The following is a 16165-nucleotide window of genomic DNA, read 5'->3' on the forward strand; positions in this document are numbered from 1 at the left end:
CCAGCCCTTCCTGTGGAAGATAGCTCCCCAGAGAGCTGTCAGTCAAACAGAAGGCCCCACCCACACTCTGTTTGCAGGGGATTATTAGGCCTGTCAGTTCTGTTATGCTCACTGCCAATGTGTCAGTCAAAGTGACTGTTACCTCCTTTGCTTGGCTTTCTGACAAGCCTGCTGACCATGATGGCAATCCTGAGCTGATAAATCGTAAATTGTTCTGGCTTCTCCGCCCTGTTCCCTGTTGCTCCTCCAACAAGTACTCAACAGTGAGATGAAATGGGTCGAAGGACAGAGTCAAAGGACAGTTGAAAACACCTATGGTTTAGTGAAAATACTTTCACATGACCGTCCCCTTGTTTACTTTTTATTTTTATTTTACCTTTATTTAACCAGGCAAGTCAGTTAAGAACAAATTCTTATTTTCAATGACGGCCTAGGAACAGTGGGTTAACTGCCTGTTCAGGGGCAGAACAACTTTGTCAGCTTGGGGATTTGAACTTGCAACCTTTCGGTTACTAGTCCAATGCTCTAACCACTGGGCTACCCCCTCCCCCCTCATATAATTCAAAATAATGTTTACAGCCACAAATAACAATAACTGTAGTGACCAATGATTCGGCAGCGACCCTGGGTTTATAAACGTCGACATCGTCTTCATCACTTCCGCTTTGATGTCAGAGTCGATGTCACGCAGGGCTACTGACCAGAAGGCTGAGGGTTCACCCACCACCACAGACGAGCTCACACTCTCCCCGCCCGTTTCATCAAACTACGATCACAGCCGTCTGCAGACAATGATCAGCTCGGGGGAAATCTGAGTTTCAACATTTTGATGCAAAATGTATAATTATATGAAATATATGCAACAATATGTTTTGTAACAGATTTCTCTTTCCGTTCATCAAATGGCTGCTGCACAGTTTGGATGCTGGAATTATATCCTCGGGTGGAACGCGCGCGGGTAGCCTACAGGAGATGTTTTTTTGAAGTAGCCTAATCAGATTAAAACATTGTGACCGCCTGGTTGTGTTCATGCCACATATAAAAGGTAACACATTTTTAAAGATACATTTCAGGTGTATTGAAACGTTAGGCTCTAAATACATGAAGCATGAAGCCGCTGGGATTGGAGAGAACAGGCGTGTTAATAACCGGGCCTGCTGGGAGCATATGTGGCCACATTATTATAGGATGACTTGGGAGAACGGTGATCTGCAACAGACAGTACATCTCCGTATCAGAAGTTTTTTTTAAAAAAATACATCCAGACTGGCTTGCTACTATGCATTTCTAAATGGAATTCGTTGTTTTTTTCACCCGTTATTCAAATCACATTTTCACTGCAGCCAAGAGTAGCATTTTGTATTCACTTGAAAACAATAATGCATTTAATCATGGTATCGAGGTGTTGTAGGCTAGTCTAGGGAAGGATGTTTGTACTGTCCCTCAACAAGATTATTTCGTTAATGTTTTGAGCCTCGTGTCTTCACTGTTCTTTCATGCTCAATGATGCACCTGGCCTCTTTCATGCCTCTTCAGCTATTCCTATTGGTTCTTGTGGATTCATATTGAACATTGGTGCAGCTTTGAATTTATGAGTGGAATTTTAGCCTATTGGAGACCTGGACAATTGATCCACCTACCACTGTTGTCACTATGAATGGTGGACAGACAGACTGGTAGACTATATTGTCACTATGAATGGTGGATAGACTGGTAGACTATATTGTCACTATGAATGGTGGATAGACAGACTGGTAGACTATATTGTCACTATGAATGGTGGATAGACTGGTAGACTATATTGTCACTATGAATGGTGGATAGACAGACTGGTAGACTATATTGTCACTATGAATGGTGGATAGACAGACTGGTAGACTATATTGTCACTATGAATGGTGGATAGAGGACAGACTGGTAGACTATATTGTCACTATGAATGGGGGATAGACAGACTGGTAGACTATATTGTCACTATGAATGGTGGATAGACAGACTGGTAGACTATATTGTCACTATGAATGGGGGATAGACAGACTGGTAGACTATATTGTCACTATGAATGGTGGATAGACAGACTGGTAGACTATATTGTCACTATGAATGGTGGATAGAGGACAGACTGGTAGACTATATTGTCACTATGAATGGTGGATAGAGGACAGACTGGTAGACTATATTGTCACTATGAATGGTGGATAGACAGACTGGTAGACTATATTGTCACTATGAATGGGGGATAGACAGACTGGTAGACTATATTGTCACTATGAATGGGGGATAGACAGACTGGTAGACTATATTGTCACTATGAATGGTAGACAGACAGACTGGTAGACTATATTGTCACTATGAATGGTAGACAGACAGGCTGGTAGACTATGTTGTCACTGTGAATGGTGGATAGACAGTTAGACTGGTAGACTACACTGAGGTTACCAAATATTAGGAACACCTTCCTTCATATTGAGTTGCACCCTAAGAACTCCCATTTTACTCTCCGACCTATTTCCTTGTCTTCACATGTCACAAGCGAACATCCCTATAAACCATTACTCATCGTTAAGGTGTACCCATACTGCCCTACGAATGCAGGCCAACAGAGGGAACCCTGGGAAATGTAGGCCAACAGAGGGAACCCTGGGCCAACAGAGGGAACCCTGGGAAATGTAGGCCAACAGAGGGAACCCAGGGCCAACAGAGGGAACCCTGGGAAATGTAGGCCAACAGAGGGAACCCAGGGCCAACAGAGGGAACCCTGGGAAATGTAGGCCAACAGAGGGAACCCAGGGCCAACAGAGGGAACCCTGGGAAATGTAGGCCAACAGAGGGAACCCTGGGAAATGTAGGCCAACAGAGGGAACCCAGGGCCAACAGAGGGAACCCTGGGAAATGTAGGCCAACAGAGGGAACCCAGGGCCAACAGAGGGAACCCTGGGAAATGTAGGCCAACAGAGGAAAGCTAGAGAGTCCAGCGTGCTCTCAGAGGCTGGGTTTGCCCTGCTTCTAGGCGGCGGCGACAGCAGCAACTGGGCATGGACACACTCATTTATGTGTCTCTCTCTTTCATTCTCTCTGTCCGGAGGAGATTTCCCCTGCGCCGTGTTTGCACTTAGAATTATATGCGTCAGCTACACTGAATTTGACAAATGTGTCAGGAGATCTCCCCCCTGTCGAAGCCAACACAGGTACACACACACACACACGCACGCACGCACGCACGCACGCACGCACGCACGCACGCACGCACACACACACACACACACACACACACACACACACACACACACACACACACACACACACACACACACACACACACACACACAGAGGCCTTCTGTCGCTCTCCATTCTGCCTGTCCTCATCTCCCCTAGTGACAGAGTGGTATCTTAGACATAGTGAGAGTGTTTGAGAGCCAGGTGGGCACTGTTCTGTTTGTGTGTGTGTGTGTGTGTGTGTGTGTGTGTGTGTGTGTGTGTGTGTGTGTGTGTGTGTGTGTGTGTGTGTGTGTGTGTGTGTGCGTGCGTGCGTGCGTGCGTGCGTGCGTGCGTGCGTGCGTGCGTGTGTGTGCGTGCGTAAACCTCCTGCTTGGTCCGTGCTCTAAGTCTGCTGTTCTCCACAGCAACAACATCTCTAATGTCCACCATGGAAAAACATAGCTATTCTTTTTTCTTCTATGGGCTGTTTTCTGTGCAAAACAACTGTCTAGATAGGAATATGTCTATATGAACCTAATCTACACTACTACTGTCTGGATAGGAATATGTCTATATGAACCTAATCTACACTACTACTGTCTGGATAGGAATATGTCTATATGAACCTAATCTACACTACTACTGTCTGAATGGGAATATGTCTATATGAACCTAATCTACACTACTACTGTCTGAATGGGAATATGTCTATATGAACCTAATCTAAACTACTACTGTCTGGATAGGAATATGTCTATATGAACCTAATCTACACTACTACTGTCTGAATGGGAATATGTCTATATGAACCTAATCTACACTACTACTGTCTGAATGGGAATATGTCTATATGAACCTAATCTACACTACTACTGTCTGAATGGGAATATGTCTATATGAACCGAATCTACACTACTACTGTCTGAATAGGAATATGTCTATATGAACCTAATCTACACTACTACTGTCTGAATGGGAATATGTCTATATGAACCTAATCTACACTACTACTGTCTAGATAGTAATATGAACCTAATCTACACTACTACTGATTGCTCCAAATGATTACTGGTACTATGACCTTTGACCTTGTGAACAGGAAATGTAATGTTTACTGTGTATGTATTCATTATTTATGGAATGCATATTGTTCATTTGTCCTTCTGTAGGTTGTGGACCTGTACTGGGGGATGGACCCAGAGGAGTGGGACAGTCCAGACCTGCAGCGTCTCAGGATGAAGTTACTAGAGGACTGTCTCCAGACGTCCGCAGGCCCATGTTTTGTTGTGGGTATTATGACACGTAAATTATCCTTTATAAGCCTTCATAACCATCCTGTTCATTGCACAACGCTGAGATGTTAATTTGACTGTTTTGAATTTGTGTTGTAACATGGTATTTTGTTGACTAGATGGATGTTCCTTCTTCTGTCTGTCTGTATGTCCAGTCACCCATCCACCCATCCATCCATCCACCCATCAATCAATCCACCCATCAATCAATCCATCCATCCATCCACCCACCAATCAATCCATCAATCCATCCACCCATCCATCCATCCACCCATCCATCCACCCACCCACCCACCCACCCACCCACCCACCCACCCATCCATCCATCCACCCATCCATCCATCCACCCATCCATCCATCCATCAAATTATTTAAGACTTTCTGCTCTCAGTTCGGTACGTCCAGTTTCAACAGGTTGTTCGTTCGGAACATATTGGTTTGGAACCTGTTGGTTTGGAACCTATTGGTATGGAACCTGTTGGTATGGAACCTGTTGGTATGGAACCTGTTGGTTTGGAACCTGTTGGTTTGGAACCTATTGGTATGGAACCTGTTGGTATGGAACCTGTTGGTATGGAACCTGTTGGTTTGGAACCTGTTGGTTTGGAACCTATTGGTATGGAACCTGTTGGTATGGAACCTGTTGGTTCGGAACCTATTGGTATAGAACCTGTTGGTTTGGAACCTATTGTTTCGGAACCTATTGGTTTGGAACCTATTGGTTTGGAGCCTGTTGGTTTGCTGTGTAGAGAGATCAATATGATGACAGATGGGCCCAGGTTGTGTGGGTTATCAATTCTATCTCTTCTAGATCATACCAGGTCAGAGGAGGTAAAGACCCATTTTGATGGAGGGCATGAGATTGTAATTGGTTTCAGAGCTCAGAGAGAGAGAGTGAGGTGATAGGATAGTGGATAGGAGCCTTGTCCCAGGGAGTTTGATATTGTAATTAGGGTCAGAGGTCAGAGAGGGAGAGGTGTCTATCCCCCCCCTCTTCATTTACATATCTTATATCTTCATATCTCTGTCCACCCAACCATCTATCTCTTTCTGCGTCTATCTCTTTCTGCATCTATCTATTTCTGCATCTCTCTCTTTCTTCATCTATCTCTTTATGCATCTATCTCTTTATGCATCTATCTCTTTATGCATCTCTCTTTCTGCATCTCTCTCTTTCTGCATCTCTCTTTCTGCATCTATCTCTTTATGCATCTATCTCTTTCTTCATCTCTCTTTATGCATCTCTCTCTTTCTGCATCAACTCTTTCTGCATCTATCTCTTTCTGCATCTATCTCTTTCTGCATCTCTCTTTATGCATCTATCTCTTTCTGCATAGTTACTCATAACCCCCACCCCACCCCACACACACGATTGACAGCTTGCCTTGTGGATGAGTTATTGCACTTATCTTTTTTTTTTTATTGAGTTATTGCACTTAAGGTTATTTACCCCACTGGTAGTGAAAAGGAAGGTTATTTACCCCACTGGTAGTGAAAAGGAAGGTTATTTACCCCACTGGTAGTGAAAAGGAAGGTTATTTACCCCACTGGTAGTGAAAAGGAAGGTTATTTACCCCACTGGTAGTGAAAAGGAAGGTTATTTACCCCACTGGTAGTGAAAAGGAAGGTTATTTACCCCACTGGTAGTGAAAAGGAAGGTTATTTACCCCACTGGTAGTGAAAAGGAAGGTTATTTACCCCACTGGTATTGAAAAGGAAGGTTATTTACCCCACTGGTAGTGAAAAGGAAGGTTATTTACCCCACTGGTAGTGAAAAGGAAGGTTATTTACCCCACTGGTAGTGAAAAGGAAGGTTATTTACCCCACTGGTATTGAAAAGGAAGGTTATTTACCCCACTGGTAGTGAAAAGGAAGGTTATTTACCCCACTGGTAGTGAAAAGGAAGGTTATTTACCCCACTGGTAGTGAAAAGGAAGGTTATTTACCCCACTGGTAGTGAAAAGGAAGGTTATTTACCCCACTGGTAGTGAAAAGGAAGGTTATTTACCCCACTGGTAGTGAAAAGGAAGGTTATTTCATAGCTCTGGTTTTTCCAAGGTGGCACACTAACTGTGTTGGGAGGCCCAGTTCTTCAGCTCCAATCAGCACTGTATACACATACAGCTCACACACACACACACACACACACACACACACACACACACACACACACACACACACACACACACACACACACACACACACACACACACACACACACACACACACACACACACACACACACACACACACACACACAACAGTCGTTTGTACACACACACACACATACAGACACACACACACATACACACCCACAACAGTAGTTTGTACACACACACACACATACACACCCACACAGGGTAGTTTGTACACACACACACACACAAACACATACACACTACAACCCTCTTGAATTATGATCCCAGCCCCTCCTCCCAATCTGTCTCTCTGCAGATGAATGTTTTATGATGTATTAAAATTCTCTCACAGTTAACGGGTTATCATCGCCGAGTTAGTGTACCAATTTAGATCAGTGTCTACCCTAAGGACCCAGCCCTGCCCTAGCGAGAGAGAGAGAGAGAGAGAGAGAGAGAGAGAGAGAGAGAGAGAGAGAGAGAGAGAGAGAGAGAGAGAGAGAGAGAGAGAGAGAGAGAGAGAGAGAGAGAGAGAGAGAGATACATTTATAGATGTGAAAGCTTGACAGCTGTTGTCCCTTGGTTCTTGTGATAATGTTGGCGAGAGCCATATTTTCTCTCCTCTGAAGAGACTGACTGATACACTTTCTTTGATCAGTGGCGTAGTTGGAGCGGTGATTGACAGTTCTGGGTTCTATTTGTTGACTCATTTGTCTCCCAAGGACGATATGGGTTGATTCTTTTTCTTGTTACTTTGAGTCTGACAAGTGAAAAGTTGATGACCTAAAAGCTGAAGACCTCAAGGCTGAAGACCTAAAAGCTGAAGACCTAAAAGCTGAATTCCTAAAGGCTGAAGACCCTAAAAGCTGATGACCCTAAAGGCTGAAGACCTAAAGGCTGAATTCCTAAAGGCTGAAGACTTAAAAGCTGAATTCCTAAAGGCTGAAGACCTAAAAGCTGATGACCCTAAAAGCTGAAGGCATAAGAGCTGAAGACCCTAAAAGCTGAAGGCATAAGAGCTGATGACCCTAAAAGCTGATGACCTAAAGGCTGATGACCTAAAGGCTGAAGACCTAAAGGCTGATGACCCTAAAAGCTGATGACCTAAAGGCTGATGACCTAAAGGCTGAAGACCTGAAGGCTGAAGACCTGAAGGCTGAAGACCTAAAGGCTGATGACCTACAGGCTGATGACCTAAAGGCTGATGACCTAAAGGCTGATGACCTAAAGGCTGATGACCTACAGGCTGATGACCTAAAGGCTGAAGACCTGAAGGCTGAAGACCTAAAGGCTGAAGACCTGAAGGCTGATGACCTAAAGGCTGAAGACCTGAAGGCTGAAGACCTGAAGGCTGAAGACCTACAGTAAAGGTTATAGTATAGCGTGAGATTAAAATATGACTGTGGTGGTGATTCTGTATTTCATCATGCAAATACAGATCTCTAAATACACACACACACTGAGCAGTCCAAATCCCACCACAGTCTTAAAATCAGAAGAGGCACATCTAACCCTTCGTGGTCTTCTAGGTCCAACACAGCCCCAGAGGTCCCTCTAGCCTGCCTGTCTGCCTGTCCACATGGTGGTGGGAGTCACTTCAAAGTCTGTTCCGGGGGAGGTGGCTGCACAGGAGAATCGCAGCTGACACGACTGTCACTGCTCCCTGGGTGAACACATGGCTCAGAGGAGGGATGATGGAGAGAGAGGAAAGGAAGGGGGGGATGCTAGAGGGATGTGTGTGTGTGTGAGAGAGGGAGAGAGAGAGAGGGGGAGCGAGAGAGGGGGAGAGGGAGAGAGAGGGAGAGAGAGAGGGGGAGCGAGTGAGAGACAGAGAGAGAGGGAGAGAGAGAGACCGAGAGACAGAGAGAGAGAGAGAGGGAGGGGGATGCTAGAGGGATGTGTGTGTGTGAGAGAGAGGGAGAGAGAGAGGGGGGGAGCGAGAGGGAGAGAGAGAGAGAGAGAGAGAGAGAGAGAGAGAGAGAGAGAGAGAGAGAGAGAGAGAGAGAGAGAGAGAGAGAGAGAGAGAGAGAGAGAGAGAGAGAGAGAGAGAGAGAGAGAGAGAGAGAGAGAGAGAGAGAGAGAGAGAGAGAGGGGGGGCGAGAGAGAGAGAGGGAGGGGAGAGAGAGAGAGAGAGAGAGAGAGAGAGAGAGAGAGAGAGAGAGAGAGAGAGAGAGAGAGAGAGAGAGAGAGAGAGAGAGAGAGAGAGAGAGAGAGAGAGAGAGAGACAGAGAGAGAGAGAGAGAGAGAGAGAGAGAGGGAGGGGGGATGCTAGAGGGATGTGTGTGTGTGTGTGAGAGAGAGAGAGAGAGAGAGAGAGAGAGAGAGAGAGAGAGAGAGAGAGAGAGAGAGAGAGAGAGAGAGAGAGAGAGAGAGACAGAGCGAGGGAGAGAGGACAAGTAGGGGGAGGAGGTTATATATTCCTCCTCTGGTTTCAGCAGTTGAGAGCAGGCCCAGCGTTGCCTCCTGTCCACAGTGGATGGGTTTGGATCAGCTTTATGATCCTCCTAGCTTTCCTATTTCCTTTCCTCTTTCCTTTCCTTCCCCAGGTCTTTCTGTCACAACATCATCGGGTTACTGTCTGCAAACACTGTACTGTTTTATTGGCAAGTTACTATTAGATAACATTCCTTTATAATGTAATATTGACTCTAGAGGGATGTCATAGGCCATAAAATGGTGTCTCACTCTATGAAGCATACTGTCTGTGTACAGTGTATGATGACAACGTTTCTAAATAATGTGTTATCTGTTGTGGTTGATACGCCAGTAGGTGTCACTAGTTGAAATGACGGTCTCACAGATAAGACAGGTGGCACTGCAGGCCCAGTAAACACCCCCCCCCCCCCCCCCCCCCACACACACACACAACACACACATACACACACCACACACACACACACACACACACACACACACACACACACACACACACCCCCCCCACACACACACCCCCCCACACACACACACACAACACACACACACACAACACACACACACACATAAATCCACACACACACACACATACATACACACACACACAAACACGCACACACAGAGAATCACACCTGTAGGGGCTTTTTTCAAACCTGTCGACCTGCTGGCGCAAATAAGGCAGGTTTCCATAGCGATGCCAGGGGTTGGCATGGTGATGGTGTCATTGACCCAGAGATTAAGCATGACAATGAGGCGTAACTGGTTTTATTCCTCTCCCGACCGACTAGAATTCCCTAAAACGATGGACTTAAAATACCCCTTCACAAAATTCTGTTGTTTTCCCTGTTTTTGCTACTCTCTTTTTTCAGCTTAGTTCCTCTTACCTAATGGAAATATCATGTTATTCTGCTGAGGTGTGCAGTTAAACTGTAACACAGCTGTTTTTTTTAACAGCACAGTGAACTGCCATTCAGTCTACATGATGTAAGTGTTAATCCGATACGCCTGGTTGGAGACTTGCGTTCCGAGAAAGCAACCTGGCCTCAGGGGTAGACGTAATATAATAAAAATGCATTTTTATGTGATGCATAAATTAGTTTGATATGCTATGTTTGGTATTGTATGTATTAATTTGTGGTTGTCCGTCATCCATTTTGTATTTGATATGTTACGAATCACAATTCCGATGATATGTTACCTTTAACAATTCCGATGATATGTTACCTTTAACAATTCCTATGATATGTCACGTTTTACAATTCATCTAATATGTTACAGAACCTTCCATTACACCATAGACTAGGTGTCAACAGTGTGTTTATGTTATAGAACAGTTTTTTATCATTATAATTGCGTACACATTGATGTCAGACATGCACCTACCCCAGTGCTCTGTTGCCGATGACGGGGATGAATGCAGGAGCAGATTTAAGTGTAACAGCTTTATTACTATATTATGACAGGTTATGACAGGTTATGTCAGCTTTTAAACAGCGTTATGACTATATTATGACGGGTTATGACAGGTTATGTCAGCTTTTATGACCATATTCTGACATGGTTATGCAACTGGGTGTCAGGTAAAGTGTTAACCAATATGTTACGAATTTACAATATGTACGATATGGCTAACGTTAGCCAGGTGGCTAATGGTAACGTTAGCTAGGTGGCTAATGGTAACATTAGCTAGGTGGCTAATGGTAACGTTAGCTAGGTGGCTAATGCTAACGTTAGCTAGGTGGCTAATGCTAACGTTAGCTAGGTGGCTAATGCTAACGTTAGCAAGGTGGCTAATGCTAACGTTAGCTAGGTGGCTAATGCTAACGTTAGCTAGGTGGCTAAGGTTAGCTAGGTGGCTAAATGGCGAATGGTAATGTTAGCTAGGTGACTAACGCTAGCGTTAGCTAGGTGGCTAACGCTAATGTGAGCTAAGCTTTGTGTTAAGGTTAAGGTTAGGCTTAGGAGTAAGGTTAAAGGGTTAAGGTTATGGGAAGGGTTAGCTAACATGCTAAGTAGTTTTTAAGTATCTAAAAGGTAATAAGTTGTCGGTGATCTTTGGGTTTCTAGACGTTCACGTTGTACGCAAACTCCTCCACCCCGACCAACCACCCTCCTTTTGTTTTTGCCTTAAGTTATCTTCAGTCTTACGTAACCACACCAAAAGTAACATACCTTATCATACTAGTGTGAGTTTCGTTTACTATGTTGCATCTAGTCTATGAGACCATGCTGGAGAAAGTAGTTTTCCAGGTCAATGGCATGGGGAAGCCATCTTAACACAAAAAGAGGGCAAACAGAAAAACCCGATAATCAGACATGATCACAAATTCACCAAAAGCCTCATCAGAAGGGATTTCCCATCACCTGCCATTCAAACCAGATTAGTGTTGATGATTGATGCTAACATGAAGAATAGCGTCAAACAGTTTTCAAAGTGTTCAATGTTTTAATAAGTAGATTTACACCAGTCTCCATGACCTATCAGATTACTGTGATTATTTATATTGTTCTTGTTCCATGACATCTTGGTTTATATTTTCCTCATTTACATTTGTTCTCCTGTATTCTTTTAAAGCACACATATGTGTGTTCCTTTCCCTTCAAAATTCAATGCAATGGTTAAGAGGGCTATTTTATAGCCATATTGATTAATTGATTTTGTTGACTGATTCATATCCGCTATAATATTCCTATAGTGCCCCACACCTCATTGGAGTGAATCTCCCAAGCAGAGGAGTGCAGCTAAGTACTGCAGATTTTTTTTATCCCACAAGAAAACTCTCCTCCTCCTCCTCTCCTGCTCCTCCCTCCCACCACACGGCTCCTCCCTGCTCCTCCCCTTCCCTCCCTCCTCCTCCCCTTCCCTCCCTCCTCCTCCCTGCTCCTCCTCCCTGCTCCATTCTCCTCCCCTTCCCTCCCTCCTCCTCCCCTTCCCTCCCTCCTCCTCCCTGCTCCCTTCTCCTCCCCTTCCCTCCCTCCTCCTCCCTGCTCCCTGCTCCTCCCCTTCCCTCCCTCCTCCTCCCTGCTCCCTGCTCCTCCCCTTCCCTCCCTCCTCCTCCCTGCTCCTTCTCCCTGCTCCATTCTCCTCCCCTTCCCTCCCTCCTCCCCTTCCCTCCCTGCTCCCTGCTCCCTGCTGCTCCCCTTCCCTCCCTCCTCCTCCCTGCTCCCTGCTCCTCCCCTTCCCTCCCTCCTCCTCCCTGCTCCTTCTCCCTGCTCCATTCTCCTCCCCTTCCCTCCCTCCTCCTCCCCTTCCCTCCCTGCTCCCTGCTCCCTGCTGCTCCCCTTCCCTCCCTCCTCCCTGCTTCCTCCTCCCTGCTCCCTTCTCCTCCTCTCCCTCCCTCCCTAAACACATCCAAAGTTTCAGTCTGTCAACCTTGGTCCCTTCATCTACAGTAGTTGGCAAGGTTCCAAGCGTGTAATGCTTTCAGGCTAAGGCAGGTTGGGTGATAAAGTTGCCCAGAGAAACTGAGGCCATTTTTTTGTACTGTTCTTCTGGGCAGCAGAGATTGGGAGGGAGGAAGGAAGGAAGGGAGATGGAGATAGAGAAAGAGGGATAGGTGAGAGAGGGGGATGGAAGAGAGAGAGGGGGAGGAGGAGATTGCATCTGTGCAAGTGTGTGTGACAGGACAGTACATAGAGGGCCAATCATCAACAAACGCACTCACACACATGCACACACACACACTCACAGTTACTCAGCCACCCTGTCCTTCCCTGCTGTCCCTGCAAGGCAAGCTGACAGAGACTTTGTCAGCAGCTCAGAGAATGAATGACTCTCCCTCCCTCGCTCTCTTTCAATCTCAATCTCTCTCTCTCTCTCTTTCTCTCTCTCACTCTCTCTCCCTTTCTCTCTCTTTCTCTTTCTCTCTCTCTCTCCTTGTCTCTTTCTTTCTCTTTCTCTTTCTCTCTCTCTCACACTCTCTCTCGCTCTCTCTCTCACACTCTCTCTCGCTCTCTCTCTCTCTCTCTCTCAATTCAATTCAATTCAATTCAAGGGGATTCATTGGCATGGGAAACATATGTTAAAATTGCCAAAGTAAGTGAAGTAGATAATAATGAATAATAATAATTAACAGAATACATTACACTCACAGAAGTTCCAAAAGAGTAAAGGCATTACAAATATTCTCTCTCTCTCTCTCTCTCTCTCTCTCTCTCTCTCTCTCTCTCTCTCTCTCTCTCTCTCTCTCTCTCTCTCTCTCTCTCTCTCTTCTGTAGTTTCACACAAACTGTTCTGTAGTTCCACACAAACTGTTCTGTAGTTCCACACAAACTGTTCTGTAGTTCCACACAAACTGTTCTGTAGTTCCACACAAACTGTTCTGTAGTTCCACACAAACTATTCTGTAGTTCCACACAAACTGTTCTGTAGTTCCACACAAACTGTTCTGTAGTTCCACACAAACTGTTCTGTAGTTCCACACAAACTGTTCTGTAGTTCCACACAAACTGTTCTGTAGTTCCACACAAACTATTCTGTAGTTCCACACAAACTGTTCTGTAGTTCCACACAAACTGTTCTGTAGTTCCACACAAACTGTTCTGTAGTTCCACACAAACTGTTCTGTAGTTCCACACAAACTGTTCTGTAGTTCCACACAAACTGTTCTGTAGTTCCACACAAACTGTTCTGTAGTTCCACACAAACTATTCTGTAGTTCCACACAAACTGTTCTGTAGTTCCACACAAACTGTTCTGTAGTTCCACACAAACTGTTCTGTAGTTCCACACAAACTGTTCTGTAGTTCCACACAAACTGTTCTGTAGTTCCACACAAACTGTTCTGTAGTTCCACACAAACTGTTCTGTAGTCCCACACAAACTGTTCTGTAGTCCCACACAAACTGTTCTGTAGTTCCACACAAACTGTTCTGTAGTTCCACACAAACTGTTCTGTAGTCCCACACAAAACTCTGCCTTAAACTGGCTCTGTAAAAGAAAACAGCTGATTGAGGGCTTTGATTGGAGCTGTTGCTATTTCCTAATGAGGAGAATGTATCTCATCTCCCGTTGTCTTTCAAAACTTTCCATTTCCTTCATGTCAGCGAGTTTTCTGTGATCTCGGTCAGCATCCATGTACAAACGACTGTCACTTGTGTTTTCAAACAGCCGACATGCCTTAACTCTCTCCCTCAGATCCCTCGCCAAGCAATTTCAGGGGAACTGCCTCAATTTTGTCCAACAGGCCCGAATAGAAATTGGTTTTGGCGGACAAAATAGCTAGTTAACCCCATTCACATGTATTTCGCTGTATCTCAAAAGACACACAATCCCAAACACAAGACACTCATTTGATCTTGTTCAGTGTTTCTCATCAAAAAGGCCTTTTCATCGACAAGACTTAGAGCTGAAGATACGACAAGTCACATAGACCGGTATTTTCCTACCCTGGTCTTCCAGTACCCCCAACCCTGGTCTTCCAGTACCCCCAACCCTGGTCCTCCAGCACCCCCAACCCTGGTCCTCCAGCACCCCCAACCCTGGTCCTCCAGCACCCCCAACCCTGGTCTTCCAGTACCCCCAACCCTGGTCTTCCAGTACCCCCAACCCTGGTCCTCCAGTACCCCCAACCCTGGTCCTCCAGCACCCCCAACCCTGGTCCTCCAGCACCCCCAACCCTGGTCCTCCAGTACCCCCAGCAGTGTTTCCCAACCCTGGTCCTCCAGCACCCCCAACCCTGGTCCTCCAGCACCCCCGACCCTGGTCCTCCGGTACCCCCAACCCTGGTTATGTTACGCACGCCTCTATGAAGAGGGAACGCAACACCCTGCTACAACTAAACTCTCCGTGAAGTGAAAAAGGTATGGACTGTAGGTGCGAGTAAGAATGACAACAGGCAGAATGTGGTACCATTTACAAGGACTTTATTCCTTTACACGGTAATATGGGGAAAAGGGTCTGGACGGAACCAAAGCAAAGAAAGTAAATCTCAAAGCCCCCCCCCCCTCTCCTATCTTACCTGCCTACCCACTACTTAGCACCACCTGGTGCCCTAACCAAAATACAGGGGGTGGTCCGCCCAGGTCTTACCTAGTGTGCCTAGACAGCGAATATGCTACGGGTATATGTATGCCCGCGGGCATCTTGCCTAAGCACTCCCTAGGTGCCTTCCCCTTCCCCCCCTGGGAACAAATGAAACAGAATATTAAACAATTTCACAAACAAACTAAGAAACAAAGGACATCAAATAAGCTCTATCTGAGCAACAAACTCACAAAACATACCAACTCTCAGCAATGAACTCTCTAGCAAAATCTCTGTAATGACTCCCAGAAAATCTCTGTAATGACCTCCCAGAAAATCTCTGTAATGACCTCCCAGAAAATCTCTGTAATGACCTCCCAGAAAATCTCTGTAATGACCTCCCAGAAAATCTCTGTAATGACCTCCCAGAAAATCTCTGTAATGACCTCCCAGAAAATCTCTGTAATGACCTCCCAGAAAATCTCTGTAATGACCTCCCAGAAAATCTCTGTAATGACCTCCCAGAAAATCTCTGTAATGACCTCCCAGAAAATCTCTGTAATGACCTCCCAGAAAATCTCTGTAATGACCTCCCAGAAAATCTCTGTAATGACCTCCCAGAAAATCTCTGTAATGACCTCCCAGAAAATCTCCAACAAATCTACCTCCAGCAAAAATCTCCCTCCTGAACAGAACACTGGTATTTATATAGCTTCAGAATGAATGTGTAACTGGAGACAGCTGCGTCTTGACGAGGGGGCGGGGTCAGCTCTCCAATTAACCATGGAGTCGACCAATCAGCTGCTTGAGGGATTTCAGGAAGCCATTTCCTGAAATAAACACATGCAAATACACAAACTACAACACATAAACTGGGGAACGTAACACAGCCTTATTCTAAAGTGGATTAAATAAAACAATTCCCTCAGCAATCTACACACAATGCCCCATAATGACATCACAATACCCCATAATGACACCATAATACCCCATAATGACATCACAATACCCTATAATGACAAAGCAAAACTGGTTTTTAGAAAGCCATGAGGTAATTGTCTGTAGAGCTCTGAGACAGGATTGGGTCAAGGCACAGATGTGGGGAAGGGTGCCAAAACATTTCTGCAGCATTGAAGGTCCCC

At 45.4% G+C, this 16165-nt stretch overlaps 1 protein-coding gene across 1 annotated transcript in view; it reads left to right on the forward strand.

Annotated features, from left to right (window-relative positions):
* Positions 1-16165, forward strand: part of LOC124013643 (NACHT and WD repeat domain-containing protein 2) — an 83315-nt gene that overhangs the window by 39073 nt on the left and 28077 nt on the right. The window contains exon 4 of the mRNA XM_046327999.1: positions 4368-4484. Coding sequence (XP_046183955.1) covers positions 4368-4484 — 117 coding nt within the window. The remainder of the gene's footprint in view (positions 1-4367; positions 4485-16165) is intronic.

This window comes from Oncorhynchus gorbuscha, linkage group LG25 (genome assembly GCF_021184085.1).
Source record: "Oncorhynchus gorbuscha isolate QuinsamMale2020 ecotype Even-year linkage group LG25, OgorEven_v1.0, whole genome shotgun sequence".
In the NCBI taxonomy this organism is placed as follows: Eukaryota; Metazoa; Chordata; class Actinopteri; order Salmoniformes; family Salmonidae; genus Oncorhynchus; species Oncorhynchus gorbuscha.